Raw genomic sequence first — 19,860 nt, forward strand, 5'->3', positions numbered from 1 at the left:
ATGTTTTGAAACGGAAAACAAAAAATAGTGTTTCTTATTGGAAAAGTGCTGGCATAGTCCCTCCCCGTTTTAGTCTGTTTTCTTCCATTTGGTGCCTAGTGAATAAGACCCAGATGTCCCTGGACTTTTACACTGTTCACTTGCCAGGGCCAGCTGGTGCAATTTCCTGTCTCGCTGGTGTCACAACCCATGTCCCATGGTCTGGTCGGGCAGAAGAACATTGATGCTGTCACATACGGCCAGTATCACTTCAGACATGGAGATGGCCCCAGAGTTCAACTGGTGTGAATTTAAATGCGCCCCAAATGGCACCCTATTTCCTATGTAACTTGGTCAAAAGTAGTGCACTAAATAGGAAATAGGGTGCCATTTCCAAGGCAGATGTTGACTCATACATCATTCTGTGCCCTAGAGTTCATTCACAGCGGTGAAGAAGACAACTGCTTCTCCTCAGTCTGAATACAAATATGCCTATGGCAGTTTCTTCAACAACAGCAATGTACATCAGGATCTGGATTTAGTTTTTCTATGTTTTAGAATGTGAGAAACAGGGGGATTTGATTGTGTGAGCCCCACTGTGGATTAAACTTTGAAGAGTGTCTACGGAAACTGCTTGTTGTTATGTACTTGGCTAATACTGCTGTTTAGCCATCCAGCAAAGTGGATCAAACCTGTCGGCGTCTGCTGTAAGCTGTTTTGTGTGACGGCCTGACAGACGCTCCTGTTTATCTGCACTGCACTTGGTTTTAGATATATATTTTAATTATATAAAATCTCAATATATTTTCAGAAAACACTTTTTGGATGTTAAGTACCAAAATAGGTGACACACTTCCTCAATGCAACCATGTATTTTTCATCTTGGCATGAAAATGTAGTGTTGTACATATACATATACGTATTTTATATACAATACATATTGAGCAATTCATGTAATTTTCTTAAATCACATTCAACTCAGTTTAGGAAAAAACATACATAACACAACAATATACATTTATTTCACATGTACAGTGTTCCGTTTTGTTACAAACTATTTCCCCTTGTGCATATTGATTGCTTGTAATTACTTGTTTTTCTTGCACAATATTGTGATGTTCTTTCGTTTTGAATGGGAGTTGTGGGTAGTGGGAGAAAGAAAGGGAGTGTAATGTCACATCTGGGGCACAGTTATACACAACACGTCGAGCAGCACCCACCTCTCTCAAACCATGCCATTGCTTCGATGTTACAACCATTCAGGACAAACAATAGTTAATGCCATGCCTTGTTAAATACCCGATTATTTGCTTATTTAAATCGGAAAATACTTTCTACATCTAAGTAGGAATGCTTGGCAACAACATTCCATACACGCTTGAGATGTTGCTGACGCAATGGTTTTACGACAGTTTAACGACAGTTTTGATCGGAAGTTGATCCAGGATGCCGGCGTTCTTGTGCACTCGAGCATCAGCGTGGTCTTTCAGCTCGAAACTTCTTTGCAAGTTTGCGAATTTTCCTACTCTTCGCCCAAGCAGCAGTCAAAGGTTTTCAGCAAGTCGACATTTATTTTTGCAGTCAAGCACAAGTCTGAACTGCGCTATTTCTGAGCAGAGGAAAGGCCTAGCGCCAAGACGGACCGGGCTGAATATTTTTGTACATAATATCTCCACATACCGCAAGAAAATGTCATCTTCGCGGTCAGACCCTGGCATGAGGCAGAGGATGGTGTGGGTGGACTTGGAGGTAACGTTAACGTGCCTTGCTAGCTAGAAGCTAGGAGTTTCAACGGGTTTGTTCATTACTGGTAGTTAGCTGTTAGGTAGGCTATAGCTAAGTTAGCTAAACAAAAACATACTAACGTTAGCTAGCTGTTCAGATAGAACTTGGCCTGACATTGACAACTGTAATGAGGTAATTTGCGGCTAACAACTTTTGATAGCTAGCCAGCCAGCCAGCTATGGATACCTAACTAGTGTTAGTATAATTAACACCATGGTGTTAGCTTTTTAGCTAGTCCACATCAAATGTCTGCTTCTCTCATATAATAATTTTTGCAGACGTCATAGTTAGTTATTGTCTTTATTAGCTAGCAAATTACTAAATCTGTTATACATGCGTTTTGCCACTAATTCATCACTCCCACTGCAGTGAGCTGTCAACCTAGTCATTATTTTTTCAGTGTAATGTAATGGTTTTCGAAGGCTGAGATTCTGTACTGTTGTAATGCTGTACTGTATCTAACTAGCTAAACATGCGTGCCATTTTAAGTGTCATGATTAACGTTAGTATCGTTAGTAACGTTAGTATCTCCTTGCTCCGTACAATTTACCTTATTTTAGCGCCCCAAAAACGTATTCCAGATCAACTGTAATTTCAATACCATTGTAAAGCACAATTTCTCCCCTTTCCAACAAAATAAATGACATGACCTAAACGCTGCCCGTTTCTGTATAATTCAAGCAGACAATGAGCCCCGTCGCGTCTTTAAAAAAATGGCGGGTGGGGAAGCGAAAGTAATGCGTGATAGTGAGAAGGAGAGATGTTGTGTGGGAAAACTACTTTTTTTCACTCGTTCTGTCCAACTTATCACCTTATCGCTGTCCATTTCTTGTTTTTAAAGGATGGGAGAAGTGCTACACCTGGTGGAGAGAGATTGTAAGACAGAAATAGTTGCGTTATGCCTGCTGTACGTTATGACATGCCACGTCACGATGTAACGGGTCCGTTTTTTTCAACTTTTCTCCAATACTATAGAGCCATTACCATGTCAATCAACGCTTGAATAGAAACCTAGTTCACACCCCCGATTTTGAAGTCAACACAGTGGCTACAGTCCCAATAGTTTTCTTTGTAGCCTCGTTTGAATGTTTACGTTAGCTTTTCAATTTTAAACATCTCATGATTCTCTTGCATGTTATGGAAAGCAAGAAAAGGCCAGAGCAGAATGATGGTGCATTTTCTGTGATGTAGTTGTTTACTATATAGCATAGCATTTTGAATGGGAATGTTGTCTTTATGCATATTAGCTACAGTAGACCTACACCCTTTTCTCTTATTGTGTACATTCTTTTTTCAGATGACAGGACTGGACATAGAGAAGGACCAGATCATTGAGATGGCGTGCCTCATAACAGATTCAGAATTAAATGTTTTAGCTGAGGTAATTTGCTTTCTGGCTGCCACCCAAATTCCTATTGCCTACTTAGTGGTCTATGTTTGACCAGAGCCTTAAGGGCACTGGTCAAAAGTAGTGCACTACACAGGGAATAGGGTGCCATTTGGGATGCTAGACTGTCATTCAATTGGTTGCATTTAATTCCTCTGTACATTACGTGAAGAATGACGTGAAGGTTATGTTGACAGGGTCCCAATTTGATAATCAACACAACCAGCGAACTGCTGGATGGGATGGACAACTGGTGTAAAGAACATCATGGCAATGTAAGCATAACTTGTGGAACTTTGTCTAGGTCCTGATCCTCTACCTTTTTCCTGAAATGTGAACTTTAACACTCCCTTGTCATGGATTTCAAAGCATAGCATTGGTATAAATGTTGGCTGGAAGAAATTAGCACCACTGTAAAAATCCATGTTAGAAAGTTTGCAAGTGAATGGAGAAAGATGGAGAATTGGGACTGCCTATGCCACCTCATTGCAAGTTGTCTCAGACACACTAAAATGGTCAGATGCGTTTTGCTTAATGAACAAGATGCTGCACCAGCACAAATAAGTCTCCTAATTCAAAAGTAATCAGTTTAATTACTCAATACATAAACCAAGCAAGCTGAATAGTTAACACATTCATATTGAACATACAGTTGAAGTTGGAAGTTTACATACACTTAGGTTTGAGTCATTAACTCGTTTTTTAACCACTCCACAAATGTCTTGTTAACAAACTATAGTTTTTGCAAGTCGGTTAGGACATCTACTTTGTGCATGACACAAGTAATTTTTTCAACAATTGTTTACAGACAGATTATTTCACTTATAATTCACTGTATCACAATTCCAGTGGGTCAGAAGTTTACATACACTAAGTTGACTGTGCCTTTCAACCACTTGGAAAATTCCAGAAAATGTTGTCTTGGCTTTAGAAGCTTCTGATGTGCTAATTGATATCAATTGAAGGTGTATGTGTGGCTGTATTTAAAGTCCTACCTTCAAACTCGGTGCCTCTTTGCTTGACATCATGGGAAAATCTAAATAACATAATTCAAGACCTCAAAGAAAATTGTAGACCTCCACAAGTCTGGTTCAGCCTTGGGAGAAATTTCCGAACGCCTGAAGGTACCACGTCTGTGTTCTGTCTCCTAGAGATGAACTTACTTTGGTGCGAAAAGTGCAAACCAATCCCAGAACAACAGCAAAGGACCTTGTGAAAATGCTGGAGGAAACAGGTACAAAGTATCTCTAGCCACATAAAAATGAGTCCTATATCGACATAACCTGAAAGGCCGCTCAGCAAGCAAGAAGCCACTGTTCCAAAACCGCCATTAAAAAAGCCAGACTACGGTTTGCAACTGCACATGGGGACAAAGATAGTACTTTTTGGAGAATTGTCCTCTGGTGTGATGAAACAAAAATAGAACAGTTTGGCCATAATGACCATCGTTATGTTTGGAGGAAAAACAGGGAGGCGTGCAAGCTGAAGAACACCTTCCCAAGCGTGAAGCACGGTGGTGGCAGCATCATGATGTGGGGGTGCTTTGCTGCAGGTGGGACTGGTGCACTTCACAAAATAGATGGCGTCATGAGGAAGACAAATTATTTGCATATGTTGAAGCAACATCTCAAGACATCAGTCAAGAAGTTAAAGCTTGGTCCAAATGGACAATGACCCCAAGCATACTTCCAAAGTTGTGGCAAAATGGCTTAAGGAACAACAGTCAAGGTATTGGAGTGGACCTGACCTCAATCCCATAGAAAATTTGTGGGCAGAACTGAAAAAGTGTGTGCAAGCAAGGAGGACTACAAGCCTGACTCAGTTACACCAGCCCTGTCAGGAGGAATGGGCCAAAATTCACCCAACTTATTGTGGGATACTTGTAGAAGGCTATCCAAAACGAGATGTTTGAGTGTGGCCTCTGGCTGGGCCACTCAAGCACATTCAGACATGTCCTGAAATCACTCCTGTGTTGTCTTGGCTGTGTGCTTAGGGTCGTTGTCCTGTTGGAAGGTGAACCGTTGTCCCAGTCTGAGGTCCCGAGTGCTCTGGAGCAAGGATCTCCCTGTACTTTGCTTTGTTCATCTTTCCCTCGATCCTGACTAGTCTCCCAGTACCTACTGCTGAAAAACATCCCCACAGCATGATAGTACCACCACCATGCTTCAGCGTAGGGGTGGTGCCATGATTCCTCCAGAAGTGACGCTTGTCATTCAGACCAAAGAGTTAAAATCTTGGTTTCATCAGACCAGAGTCTGGCCACTCTACCATAAAGGCCTGATTTAGTGGAGTGCTGCAAAGACAGATTGACTATCAGGTTCTTGGTCAGTTACAGGACCAATGCCTTTCTCCCCCGATTGCTCAGTTTGGCTGGGCGGCCAGCTCGGAAGAGCCTTGGTGGTTCCAAACTGCTTCCATTTTAAGAATGATGGAGGCCACCGTGTTCTTGGGGGCCTTCAATGCTGCAGACATTTTTTTTGTTACCCTTCCCCAGATCCATCCTCAACACAATCATGGCTTGGTTTTTGCTCTGACATGCGCTGTCAACTGTGGTACCTTTTATATAGACAGGTGTGTGCCCTTCCAAATAGCCACTCAGATTTTTTTACACGCCACATTTTCTTTTTTGCCTCTAACAAAACAAAAAACGGATGAGCATGCTTTGTAATGTTTCTAAAACAGTAAATGTATTACTAGTAAGAAGTCGTGGTATATTGTTTAATTAGATTTTTTGTTGCCTGAGTTTTTTAAACTAAAATATCACACATGAGACACATTTTCACTACTCCAGTAACGTGACTGTAGTCGGGTTTGTGCCAATGTGATTGAGTCTGACTAGTAGAAGCGTTGTCGTCTTCCCTAATAGTTGATGCGCAAACATAGAAAAACAACCTAGCTTGTGAACAAAACAATGTAAATATCCAAGAAACACAAGGCCATAGTCTCACAGTAGACCTTCGTTTCAAGTAAATTAAACCAATTTCATGCCTGTGCGCAGTGCTTCTAAAAATGATTGTTTCACGTGCGCACAGCCCCCAGCCAGGCAGTGTTGCAGCGCGAGTTGGAATAGGCTACAGGATTCGTAGTTATTTGACTTTGTGCGATTCATTTACCGGCTATGAAACAAAACGGCAGAAATACTTTTTTGAACAGCTCCTGCAGCATTTATTTTACTATACATTTAATCATACTTGACTATTTTTATTCGGAAATGCATGTGGAACCCTGACACCCACCGATGTGGCTGATGAAATTGACATTTTACCCACCAATGTCAAAATCTACCCGCAGGTGTTAAAATTAAGCCCTGGTCTAGATTATGTTGTCACTATGCTCAGCATTTATGACCAGTTGTCTACTCTTAGACGCTTTGTGGATACGGCTCAGCTCTGACTCTCAAGCAAGAGAATATTTCAGAACCCTTCCATTGAGAACAGCTCATCCATATTTTACGCTGTCATCTAGCCATCTACATTGTGTATTAAATTGCCTAGTAAATATTTGCTTCAGTCTTTGTTTCCTTGCTCTCAATTTGCTTTGAGCAATGATCAGTAGGATTATGAGCTGGGATCTTATCAATAAATAAAATGCACAACTTTGTAGGGTTCACAAGGAGAGCATGTGTTAAGCTATTTTATAATGTTCGATAATAATGTTGCATAATCACCTTCCGGTGTAAAAACCATAAAAAAATGAGAATAGGCATTGGTCTGAAGCTGAAAAATAATGAGCACCGCAATGCCTATTCCACTTTTTCGGATTCAGAAAAAAAACACATTTTTTTGGTTTTAATAGTGTATACTTACCCCTGTGCATTCTGTTTCCCAGTCTGGGTTGACACAGGCAGTGAGGGACAGTAAGATCTCGCTGCAGCAGGCTGAGTACGAGTTCCTCTCTTTCATCAGACAGCACACCCCACCTGGCCACTGTCCCCTTGCAGGTGAGTGGCCCTCTTTCTTCACTGGACTATAAACGTAGAGAACGCCGTCATTAAAACACTGTCACACCTGGGTCGTATTCAGTAGAAAACACTCTGAAAACAGGGTGAAACGGGGAGTTTCCCTGGGTGCCAGATCTGTTTGGGTAATCATGCAGACTCTTTGTCACTCGTTGTCATGCCAAACATGTTTGACTTGACAATAAGCAATGGAGTTGGCAGGAGCACAAACCGTTCTAGGACAAGGCTAGGTGTTTTTGGTTCCACCTTGTTTAGAATGTTTTTAACACTTACCATTTTATTTTGTCACTTTGCAAAATTGAACTTATCCTTTGCCATGCAAAGGTCCTCCTATGCCACTGAGTGGAAAATATACATTTTTCTTGCTGAGGAAGCATTGTAGCCCTTTCGGCACATCCAAAACTGAATGGCTGATGCTTTCTTTTTCCCTGCAGGGAACTCTGTGCATGCTGACAAGAAGTTCCTGGACAAGTACATGCCCCAGTTCATGCACCATCTCCACTACAGGATCATCGACGTGAGCACGATCAAGGAGCTTTGCAGGTGTGTGTGTGTCGATAAGGCATAGGTACTTCACCTGTTTACCCATGTCAGTCGGTATGTCTTCAGAGAGAGTGGTCGGTCCAATGTGTCTCTGGCTCAGTCAACTCAGATGGATAGAGAACAGGCCTTAAGTTAGCTGAAGTTTGTAATGACTGTTTAAAGAGAGCTGAACCATGAACTTCAGTTTCTCCCAGCCCATAGACTACTTTCAGGGTGAGAAACCATCGAACATCAAGTTGTAAAATAGTGAACTACTCCTTTAATGGCTATTTATCCATTTTCACGTGCCTTGATGTGAACTGTGGTATTCATGCATTTTGTTAATTTAGCAGTTTCTCTTCTGCTTAGCAACTTCCTTGTACGAGGTTCAATTTAACTTTCTAAAGGCAAATGACCTGTTCAATGCCTTACTTCATAAATGTAAAACAGTGTCTTCAAACAGACAAATATTGCTGTTATGTGATGTCATTTCTGAGAATGCGCAGAGTTTAATTTGTGTACGTGTCCCGCTACTCAAGACGGTGGTTTCCAGAAGAATACAAGCTCGCACCACAGAAGAAAGCATCTCACAGGCAAGTCTGACAGAAGTGTTTTAAGAGTCAAGCTCAAAGTACCATGGTCATGTTAGAAATGTCTGGCCTTTGACAGATGTCTATGAGCTGTGCCATGTTATACGCAAATTGAACCGTCCAGTAAGAGCATTGGATCAAGTAGATATCGATGCATAGAAGTGTTACTGTTGTATGAATCTCCCAAATGGGGACTGAGGTTCGATTCCCATGCCCACCCTTTCCATTGTTTTTCCCACCTGCCTGTATCCCGCTCTTCTTTTTTTTTCAGAACTATCAATACATTTATAAAATACCCTTAAATACAGTGCCTTCAGGAAAGTATTCACACCCCTGGACTTTTTTCATATTTTGTTGTCTTACAGCCTGAATTGAAAATGGATGACATTGAGATGTTGTCACTGGCCTACACACACTACCCCATAATGTCAATGGAATTATGCTTTTAGACTTTTTTATTTATTAAAAATGAAATGCTAAAATGTCTTGTTAGTAAGTATTCAACCCCTTTGTTATGGCAGGGCTAAATAAGTTCAGGAGTAAACATTTGCTTAACAAGTTGAATGGTGAAGTTATTACACTTTGGATGGTGTCAATATCAATACACCCAGTCACTACAAAGATACAGGCATCCTTCCTAATGGAGAGGAAGGAAATTGAGGCTTGATCACCATGAGGCTAATTGTGATTTTAAGACGGTTGCAGACTAATGCCTATGATTAGAAACTGCGGATGGATCAACAACATTGTAGTTACTCCATACTAGTAACCTAAATGACAGTACCTGCAAAACACCAGCATCAACATCAACAGTGAAGAGGCGATTCCGGGATGCTGGCATTCTAGGTAGAGTTTCAAAACAAAATTGTAGTTACTACATACTAGTAACCTAAATGGCAGTACCTGCAAAACACCAGCATCAACGTCAACAGTGAAGAGGCGATGCTGGCCTTCTAGGCAGAGTTGCAAAATTATAATTTTCTCCGGTTTTACTATTTATAGGTATGTGTTTGTGTAAAATTTACATTTTTGTTTTATTCTATGAACTACTGACAAGATTTATTCCAAATAAATGAATGAATCAAGCCACGTACAAGGTTGTCCTGGAAGAAAACTTGCTTCCTTCTGCTCTGACAATGTTCCCCAACTCTGAGGTTTGTTTTTTCCAGCGGGACAATGCTCCATGCCAAAAACCTTGAATGTGATCAAGAAGAAGATGTATGGGTCACAAGCCATCAAACAAATGTGCCAGGAGTGACATAGTCACCCAACATCAATGTGAAAGACTGGTGGAGAGCGTGCCAAGACGTGTGAATGTTGTGATTGAAAGTCAGGGTCATTCCACTAAATATTGATTTCTGAACTCTTCCTAGGTTCAAATATTAGTATTGTTTAAAAATGAATATGAACTTATTAGGGTTAGTAGTCAGTAGTTTATAGAATAAAACAAAAATGTTCATTTTACTATTCTATTTTTTCTATATTTACCTTTTTTACTATTTACAATTTTTTCTATTTTTACCTTTTGTGTAACTAGGCAAGTCGGTTAATAATATCCTCTTTGGGAAAGGCGTGCCGCTAGCGGGACACCTCGACAACATCCGGCGAAATTCAAACTACAGTATTATAAATATTTAACTTTCATAAAATCACAAGTGTAATAGATCAAAATAAAGCTTAACTTCTTGTTAATCCAGCCGCGGTGTCAGATTTCAAAAATGCTTTTTTGAAATCAAACCATGTGACTATCTGAGGACAACGCCCCCGCATACAAACACATGAAAAACATATTTCAACCAGGCAGGTGCGACACGAAAGTCAGAAATAGCGATGTAATAAATGCCTAACCTTTGATCTTCTTCTGTTGGCACTCCAAAAGGCCCCAGTTACATCAAAAATCATTTTGTTCGATAATGTCCTTCTTTATATCCATAAAAACTGAAACTGAAAGCCTGAAACTCTAAAGACTTGACATCTAGTGGAAGCCCTAGGAACTGCAATCTGGGAGGACTTCGCCTTATAATAAAAGTGATAGCCATTGTAAATAGTGGTGGGATGGTTTGTCCTCTGTGTTTTGCCTGCCATATCAGTTCTGTTATACTCCCAGACATCAGTTTAACAGTTTTAGAGGCTTTAGAATTTTCTATCCAAACCTACCAATTATATGCATAGCCTAGCTTCTGGGCCTGAGTAACAGGCACTTTACTTTGGGCACGCTTTTCACCCAGACGTCAAAATACTGCCCCCTATCCCAAACAAGTTTTAAGAAGAAATTCTCATTTTACAATGGCAGCTTACTCCGGCCAAACTCGGACAACGCAGTGGCCAGTTGTGCGCCACCCTATGGGACTCCCAATCACGGCCAGATGTGATACAGTACCAGTCAAAAGTTTGGACACCTACTCATTCAAGGGTTTCATTCAAAACTATGAAAGTCATGTAATAATCAAAAAAAGTGTTAAACTAAAATATATTTTGATTTGTTTTTCATTCTAACCACCCTTTGCCTTGATGACAGCTTTGCACACTCTTTGCATTCTCTCAACCAGCTTCACCTGAAATTATTTTCCAACAGTCTTGAAGGCGTTCCCACATGCTGAGCACTTGTTGGCTGCTTTTACTTTACTCTGCGGTCCAACTCATCCCAAACCATTTCAATTTGGTTGAGGTCGGGTGATTGTGGAGGCCAGGTCAACTGACGCAGCACTCCGTCACTCTCCTTAGTCAAATAGCCCTTACACAGCCTGGAGGTGTGTTGTTTCATTGTCCTGTTGAAAAACAAATGATTGTCCCACTAAGCGCAAACCAGATGGGATGGCGAATCGCTGCAGAATGCTGTGGTAGCCATGCTGGTTGTGTGCTTTGAATTCTAAATAAATCACCAACAAAGCACCATCACACCTCTTCCTCCATGCTTCACGGTGGGAACTACACATGCGGAGATCATCCATTCACCCACTTTGCGTCTCACAAAGACACGGCGGTTGGAACCAAAAATCTCAAATTTGGACTCATCAGACCAAAGGACAGATTTCCACCAGTCTTATTATTGGTGGCCTTTTAGTAGTGGTTTCTTTGCAGCAATTCAACCTTGAAGGCCTGATTCACGCAGTCTCCTCTGAACAGTTGATGCTGAGAAGTGTCTGTTACTTGAACTCTGGTGCATTTATTTTGGCTTCAATTTCTGAGGCTGGTAACTCTAATGAACTCTGCGTCTTCCTTTCCTGTGGCAGTCCTCATGAGAGCTAGTTTCATCATAGCACTTGATGGTTTTTGCAACTGCACTTGGAGAAACTTTAAAAGTTCTTGAAATGTTCCGCATTGACTGAGCCTTCATGTCTGTGTAATGATGGACTGTTTCTTTTTGCTGTTCTTGCCATAATATGTACTTGGTCTTTTACCAAATATGGCTATCATCTGTATACCACCCCCTACCCTTTCACAACACAACTGATTGGCTCAATTGCATTAAGAAGGAAAGAAATTCCACAAATTCACTTTTAACAAGTCACACCTGTTAATTGAAATGCATTCCAGGTGACTACCTCATGAAGCTGGTTGAGAGAATGCCAATTGTACAAAGCTGTCTTTTTAAAATGTTTGAACTTTTATTTAACTAGACATCAAGGCAAAGGGTGGCTACTTGGAAGAATCTCAAACAAATGAAATGTATTTCATTTTTAACACTTTTTGGTACTTTTTGGTACTACATGTCTATTTCATAGTTTTGATGTCTTCACTATTATTATGCAATGTAAAAAATAGTTTTTAAAAATACATTAAAAAAAATACAACTTTGAATGTGTAGGTGTCCACTTTTGACTGGTACTGAATATTCTCTATGTATACATCTGTGTGTACATACAGTGTAGAGTTAGAAGTCATGGAGAATATACCCAAAATAGAACAGCTTAAAATGATTATACAGATTGTGTATGAGTTATAAAGTGCCATCTTGTTATCGTCTTTCCCTTTCTAGAGCACTGGGCGATATTCAGGAGAGCATCAAGGAACTGCACTTCTACAGAGCACATGTTTTCAAATCGCAAACAGAGGAAAAGAAGCGCAAGATATTGCAAAATTGCGACAGCAACAAAAGTGTTTGAGGGGGTTTCAAGGTGGGTGTTAAGAGATGGAGTAAGAGGTATTGCTTGAGTCCCAAATGGCACCCTAATTCCTTGTCAAAAGTAGAGCACGACATGGGGAATTGGGTGCCATTTGTGCGCAGCCAAGGTTTTAGATTCTGAAAATAAATACAATTTGCACAGCTGAATTTGAACTTTAATCTCCAGTCTGCCAAGAAAACTGTGATCATCGTTTTCTTATTCACACCTGTCTTTCCTCAATCTGTTTTTAGTTCCTATTTGCATTTGGCTGCAAAGGCATCTTGGTTTCCAGGTTCAACATGGACATTTCCTTGTTTGGAAAAAAGCTGCTTTGCACTTGTTTTGGCTTTTTATGGCTTTTAGCCGTTGTGATTTTGTCAATCTAAAATATGTCCTTTCAGTTCTGTTGCCAATATTATCTGGGATTGATTCATCATTTTCATATTTTATCAGATTATACCAGATACAATAAACTCCATTTTCTTTGAACCATCTTGTGCAAATTTCTGGCATGTCTAAATTTTATGTACTGATTCTAACACTAGATGGCAGTTTGTGCTTATATAAGGGATACCAATATTAAGAAATCCGACACACAAATAGACAGTAGTGTGTACTGTCTATCCACTCAGTCATTGTCTGACTATGCCAGTTGGTGTAGGGTGACTTTTCCTCTAGACACTGATCTTGAGTCAAATTGGGTCATTTTGTGTAAATTTAAAAATTGGGCAAGGGAAGCTAATCCTAGATCTGAACCTAAGGGAAATGTCACCCTGGTGACTGGAAAAACTGCTTAGACTGACGACAAAACACACAACTGATGGTTAACCTAAGCCCCTGAGGTGACAACATGGTCTTGTTTAGAAGGGTGCAACATATAACATTGCAGATAGAAATGCTATTAATAGAGTTGAACCGATTCCTTGTCAGAGCAGAGCCACTCATTCTTTACACAATGTATTTCTATCTGAGCATAGCCCTTGTTTTAGCCAGATCGTCTTGGTTCAATTGAAGAGCAAAGTGTTGTCTACTACTTTTCGTATCTGAAGGTTTTCAAAGGTAATTTGATCTTCGTGCATTTTAGCTTGCAATTGTTGAAGGGTGGGTGTGTGTTTGTAAAATACTACTTGAGGCAGGGTTTCCATGCTCTTTACTTTATGAAAAACAACACATCAAAAATGTCAAGACTTCAGTAAACAACTGTATCATCGAGCGAATGACCTTGGCCAGTAACGCATTTCTGCTGAGGTTCAGAGCGATGGGAGTTGACAATCATATAACAATCTCCACTGTGTTATTTTCGGCATGTGTCTCAAAGGGCTTTTATTAGGATTAAGATAACACACTGCTTTAAGGCAAGACTTACAGCACTCTGTACAGCGACGTGACACCTCTTAATTAAGCTACACCGTAGGTTACACAGCAACCAACTCTTAACATCCAGCTGCTTCCCCTTTGGGCTAGATAATTATTCAGGAACTGTTAGTAGGCCGAAAGTATGATCATCATAGCAATATTTAAAACACAACTTGTCTTGAACAAATTCTGTGCGAATTTGAAATGTAACCAAATGCATTTCCCAATGGTTGATCTGTGTGTGTGCTTTGCAGTGTGGAGTTAATGGCCTGTCTTTATTATAGTGTTCCTCTAACCTTACCTCCCTCCTTCTCTGGGACTGCCAGCCAGGTGGATAACTCCAGGCTTTTTTTACACCCCCTGCTTGACCTCTGCTTTTTTTTAAACCCACTGAGACTTTGGGAGAATCGTTTTTTAAAACACAGGCCATGACCTGTCTGTCTAGCCTACTCCTTACTAAAACTACAGAAATCTAATTTGATTTGTCACATCCTTCTTAAACAATCGGTGTAGAATAGTAACAGTGAAATCCCTACTTACGGGCCATTCCCAGCAATATAGAGAGAAATATAGAACAAATAACACAATAAATAAATTCTTTGTTCACTGCGGTAGGTAGGCTACCGGTTAAGAGCATTGGGCCAGTAACCAAAGGGTTGATGGTTTGAATCCCTGAGCCAAGTAGGTGAAAAATGTCTGTGCCCTTGAGCAAGGCACTTAACCCTAATTGCTCCTGTAAATCGCTCTGCATAAAAGCGTCTGCTAAATTACTAATACTTTTAAAAATGTATTTAGTGTACTCTATTTATAGTACTATATACTATTTAACCTACAGTTTAGAAAAAACAGTGTTCAAAAAATATCTTCAATCATGTGCAGCAAATTCTACTAGACGATAAGCCTAAATGAGGATGACATCCTGGCATGTTAAGCATACTAAACTCGGCCAAAAAAGAAACGTCCTCACTGTCAACTGCGTTTCTTTTCTTCAGCAATCTTAGTGTAAATATTTGTATGAACATAAGATTCAACAACTGAGACACACTGAACAAGTTCCACAGACATGTAACTAACAAATGGAATAATGTGTCCCTGAACAAAGGGGGGGTGGGGTCAAAATCTAAAGTAACAGTTAGTATCTGGTATGGCCACCAGCTGCATTAGTACTGCAGTGCATCTCCTCCTCATGGACTTCGCTGGCCATGGCAGAGCACTGACATTCCTGTCTTGCAGGAAATCATGCACAGAACGAGCAGTGTGGCTGGTGGCATTGTCATGCTGGAGGGTCATGTCAGGATGAGCCTGCAGGAAGGATACCACATGCGGTAGGAGGATGTCTTCCCTTTAACGCACAGCGTTGAGATTGCCTGCAATGACCACAAGCTCTGTCCGATGCTGCTGTGACACACCGCCCCAGACCATGATGGACCCTCCACCTCCAAATAGATCCCGCCTCGGTGTAATGCTCATTTCTTTGACGATAAACACAAATCCGACCATCACCCCTTGTGAGACAAAACCGCGACTCGTCGGTGAAGAGCACTTTTGCCAGTCCTGTCTGGTCCAGCGATGGTGGGTTTGTGCCCATAGGTGATGTTGCCGGTGATGTCTGGTGAGGACCTGCCTTACAACAGGCCTACAAGCCCTCAGTCCAGCCTCTCTCAGCCTATTGCGGACAGTCTGAACACTGATGGAGGGATTGTGAATTCCTGGTGTAACTCGGGCAGTGCTTGTTGCCATCCTGTACCTGTCCCGCAGGTGTAATGTTCAGATATACCAATCCTGTGCAGGTGTTGTTACACGTGGTCTGTCACTGCGAGGACAATCAGCTGTCTGTCCTGTCTCCCTGTAGGGCTGTCTTAGGCGTCTCACGGTACGGACATTGCAATTTATTGCCCTGGCCTCATCTGCAGTCCTCATACCTCCTTGCAGCATGCCTAAGGCACGTTCACACAGATGAGCTGGGACCCTGGGCATCTTTCTTTTGGTGTTTTTCAGAGTCAGTAGAAAGGCCTCTTTAGTGTCCTAAGTTTTCATAACTGAACTTAATTGCCTACCGTCTAAGCTGTTAGTGTCTTAACGACCGTTCCATAGGTGGTTCATTAATTATGGTTCATTGAACATAATGGGAAGCATGGGAAACAGTATTTAAACCCTTTACTATGAAGATCTGTGAAGTTATTTGGATTTTTATGAATTTTCTTTGAAAGAGGGTCCTGAAAAAGGGACATTTTTTTCTTTATTTTTTTTTCTTTTTCCAACATTTCACACTATAAAATGTTCTAGTTTTGTGTCATCAAAAAGTACTATTTAGAACGCAAGTATTGGTATTCGGACACCACCGTTTCGAAAAGGAGACGAGAAATGACGTGAGTTACCTTGCCAGGCCTCATCAAAATATCTGGCTGCCCCACTAACCCTAACCCCACTTTGATTCAAGTGTCCTCGTTCCTGTTCAAAGGCTTCTTATACGGGACAGACAATCAATCAGCAGATGATCACCACATCCCAAAGGCACCCTATATTCCCTTTGGGCTCCCGAGCGGCGCAGCGGTCTAAGGCAATGCACCTCAGTGCTAGAGGTGTCACTACAGACACCCTGGTTCGATTCAAGGCTGTATCACAACACGCCGTGATTCTTAGTCCCATAGGGCTGTGCACAATTGGCCCAGTGTCATTCGGGTTAGGGTTTACCCTGGGGTAGGCCGTCATTGTAAATAAGAATTTGTTCTTAACCGACTTGCCTAGTTATTTTTTTATTTCATTTAACCTTTATTTAACCAGGAAGGGCTCATTGAGATTAAAATATATTTTATAAGAGCACCTTGGCCAAGATAGACAGCACCAAGTCATTACAAAAAAATTTGACCGACAACATGAAAAACTACAAGTAATCTAGTAAAAACCATTGAATTCACAAGAGTATAAAACAGCAAATTAAAAACATTGACAGGTCAGGGAATCAGCCTCAAAATCCTTCATCAGTGATTTAAAAACAGCAATCGGGACAAGTTCTTCCAGTTTAAAAGTATTTTGTAAGGTGTTCCAAGACGATGGCGCAGAGTACATAAAAGCCCTTTTACCAAATTCAGTTCGGACATTTGGAAGTTAGCAGGATAAAGTCCAGCGAACGAAGAGAGTAACCACCACATTTCTGAACAATAAAAAGGTAATAAACCCTAAATGGCTTTGTAAATAAAAGTATAAAGTGCAGTGGTGCGTAAGGGTTTTGCAGTTAAAAAAAATCTCAAAGTGCCATGGTAAAGAGTGTCAATTGATCTCAAACACTGAGTGTTTGAGATCATATATAAAGCATTCATATATAAAATATCCCCATAGTCTAGTAAAGACATAAATATAGCTGATACTAGCCTCCTGGCTTCAAAAGAAAAACAGGCCTTATTCCTAAAATAAACTGTAAAGTTAAATAAATTAGTGGGAATACACTCCTTTTGACCAGGGCACTATGACAGGAATAGGGTGCCACTGTACAGTAAGCATGTCCTGCAGGTATACTGGTGCAGACCATTGGGAGGTTGGGTTGGTTGGAGGCATATGATGGTCTGTATACTGGGGGGACTGTTTATGTGAGTCTCTAGCTTTGAACAATCCTTACTTGATTTCACACAGCCTGTCTGTTTGAGAAGCAGCAGAAGCCTAAGAGCGAGCTTTTGAGGGAGAGAGTGTGCATGTGAGGTATTGTGTATGCCAGTGAGTGTGTTCTCTTGTGTACTAGTGTGGGTTTACAGTTTGTGCGTACACTCTTGAGTCTTACTCTTCCTGAGTAAGTGTGTCTCTTGCCACTTCGGCGCTGATTCATCCCCTCACTTCCTTCTCTCAACTGTCCGTGCCCCCGGAGAGGTAACACCTGTGCGCTCTTTTCCTCAAGTACAAATCGATGAAGGGGCAATCTCACCGCCTTGGAGGACATGCAGTGTGACGTGCTTCAGCTCTCTGGGATTCAAACTAATCTGACCGGGCAGGTCAGAGAGAGGGGGAGAAGAAAGATAAACATCTGACCTGGCTTCACAAGGAGAAGGGTGCGTCCGAAGTAGCCTCCTTTTATATTGCACTACTTTTTACCAGATCCCATAGGGCTCCTGTCAAAAATAGTGCACTACACTATATATTCAAACGTATGTGTACACCCCTTCAAATTAGTGGGTTCAGCAATTTCAGCCACACCCGTTGCTGACAGGTGTATAAAATCGAGCACACAGCCATGAAATCTCCATAGACAAGCATTGGCAATAGAATCTCCTTACTGAAGAGCTCAGTGTCTTTTAAAATGGACCGTCATAGGATGCCACCTTTCCAACAAGTCAGTTCGTCATATCTGCCCTGCTAGCGTTGCCACGGTCAACTGGACGTGCTGTTAATTTGAAATGGAAATGTCTAGGAGCATCAACGGCTCAGCTGCGGAGTGGTAGACTATACAAGTTCACAGAACGGGACTGCCGAATGCTGAAGCGCACAATGCGTTAAAATTGTCTGTCCTCGGTTGCAACACTCGCTATCGAGTTCCAAACTGACTCGAAGCAATGTCGGCACAACTGTTAATCGGGAGCTTCATGAAAAGGGTTTCCATGGCCGAGTAGCTGCACACAAGCCAAAGAACACCATACGCAATGCCAAGTGTGGGCTGGAGTGGTGTAAAGCTTGCCGCCATTAGACTCTGGAGCAGTGGAAATGCGATCTCTGGAGTGATGAATCCCGCTTCACCATCTGGCAGTCTGACGGACGAGTCTGGGTTTGGCGGATGCCAGGAAAATGCTACCTGCCCGAATGCATAGTACTAACTGTGATGTTTGGTGGAAGAGGAATAATGGTCTCGGCTGTTTTTCTTGGTTCGGGCTAGGCCCCTTAGTTCCAGTGAGGGGAAATCTAAATGCTTCCGCATACAGTAACACTCTATGCTGTTCTGTGCTTCCAACTTTGTGGCATTAGTTTGGGGAAGGCCCTTTCCAGTTTTCAGCATGACAGTGCCCAACCTCACTAATGCTCTTGTGGCTGAATGAAAGCAATTTCCCGCAGCAATGTTCCCACATCTAGTGGAAAGCCTTCACGGAAGAGTGGAGGCTATTTATAGCAGCAAAGGGGGGCACAACTCTATATTAATGCCCGTGATTTTGGAATGAGATGTTCGACGATACTTTTGGTCATGTAGTGTATATAGGGAATGGGGTACAATTTCTGACGCTGACAGAGACGTGCCTTAGCCTGTCTTTCCGTTAACTTCCTTTTTGTTCCTTCCAGACATGTGACCCACCTGTCACTCATCACGTAACCTTGATGAGACAAGCGTGAGGCGTTTTACCCTGCACCTGTTCCGGACCATGTGAGCTGTCAATTTTACTGCAATGGCACACAGCTAAGAGGGATGGACAAAAAAATATACTTACTAGGAACACTCTTTGGGTCATACATTGTCATATTTACATCCTTATGCTGCATACTGTATCTCTTAGAGTATAGAGGAAAGCAGATCATTATATTGTGACTTGCTCTGAGTATGTATGTTGTAACGTTTTATCTTGCATCTGTCAGAATTAAACCACTCACTCAAGAAAGTCGGCATCCATGCGCGACCTCCCCTCCCATACAGGCCCAATGCCAAATCAACCACTAAGCCCTACACATTATTCACTTGTAGAGATCCCATGGACTTTTCCCAGATTTTGTTGTTACAGCCTGAATTTAAAATGTATTACATTTAGATTGTGTCACTGGCCTACACACAATAACCGATAATGTGAAAATAGAATTATGTTTACAAATGTAATCAATTAAAAGCTGAAATGTTTTTAGTCAATAAGTATTCAACCCCTTTGTTTTTAAATAAAAATGTGCTTAAAAGTCACATTAGTTGCATGGAATAATAGTGTTTAGCATGATTTTTGAATGACTAACTCATCTCTGTACCCCACACATACAGTTAACTGTAAGGTCCCTCAGTTGAGCAGAGCATTTCAAACACAGTTTCAACCACTGTTGAAAAGAAGGGTACAAAGAAGGGTACCTATTGGTAGATGGGTCAAAATAAAAAAGCAGATGTTGAATATCCCTTTGATCATGGTGATTTATTAATTACGCTTTGAATGGTGTATCAATACACCAAGTCACTACAAAGATACAGGCTTCCAACTCAGCTGCTGGAGAGGAAGGAAACCACTCAGG

The 19,860-nt window shown here is 41.3% G+C and overlaps 1 protein-coding gene across 4 annotated transcripts; it reads left to right on the forward strand.

Moving 5' to 3' along the window:
- The first annotated feature begins 1,133 nt into the window (after positions 1 to 1,133).
- On the forward strand, positions 1,134 to 19,559 carry smfn (small fragment nuclease). Of its 4 annotated transcripts, none has more exons than XM_020464333.2 (8): positions 1,375 to 1,728; positions 3,062 to 3,145; positions 3,349 to 3,426; positions 6,980 to 7,091; positions 7,544 to 7,652; positions 8,171 to 8,224; positions 12,201 to 12,339; positions 18,940 to 19,559. In XM_020464333.2, the coding sequence occupies exons 1-7, from the start codon at positions 1,426 to 1,428 to the stop codon at positions 12,325 to 12,327; spliced, it is 867 nt and encodes a 288-aa protein (XP_020319922.1). In that variant the 5' UTR covers positions 1,375 to 1,425; the 3' UTR covers positions 12,328 to 12,339; positions 18,940 to 19,559. The 4 variants fall into 4 exon arrangements, with proteins under 4 accessions (XP_020319921.1, XP_020319924.1, XP_020319922.1 ...); XM_020464334.2 differs by lacking the exon at positions 18,940 to 19,559 and adding an exon at positions 12,579 to 12,816; XM_020464332.2 differs by lacking the exon at positions 18,940 to 19,559 and having other exon boundaries at positions 1,134 to 1,728; positions 12,201 to 12,816.
- The last annotated feature ends 301 nt before the right edge of the window (positions 19,560 to 19,860 follow it).

The sequence above is a fragment of the Oncorhynchus kisutch genome, linkage group LG28 (assembly GCF_002021735.2).
Source record: "Oncorhynchus kisutch isolate 150728-3 linkage group LG28, Okis_V2, whole genome shotgun sequence".
NCBI lineage: Eukaryota > Metazoa > Chordata > Actinopteri > Salmoniformes > Salmonidae > Oncorhynchus > Oncorhynchus kisutch.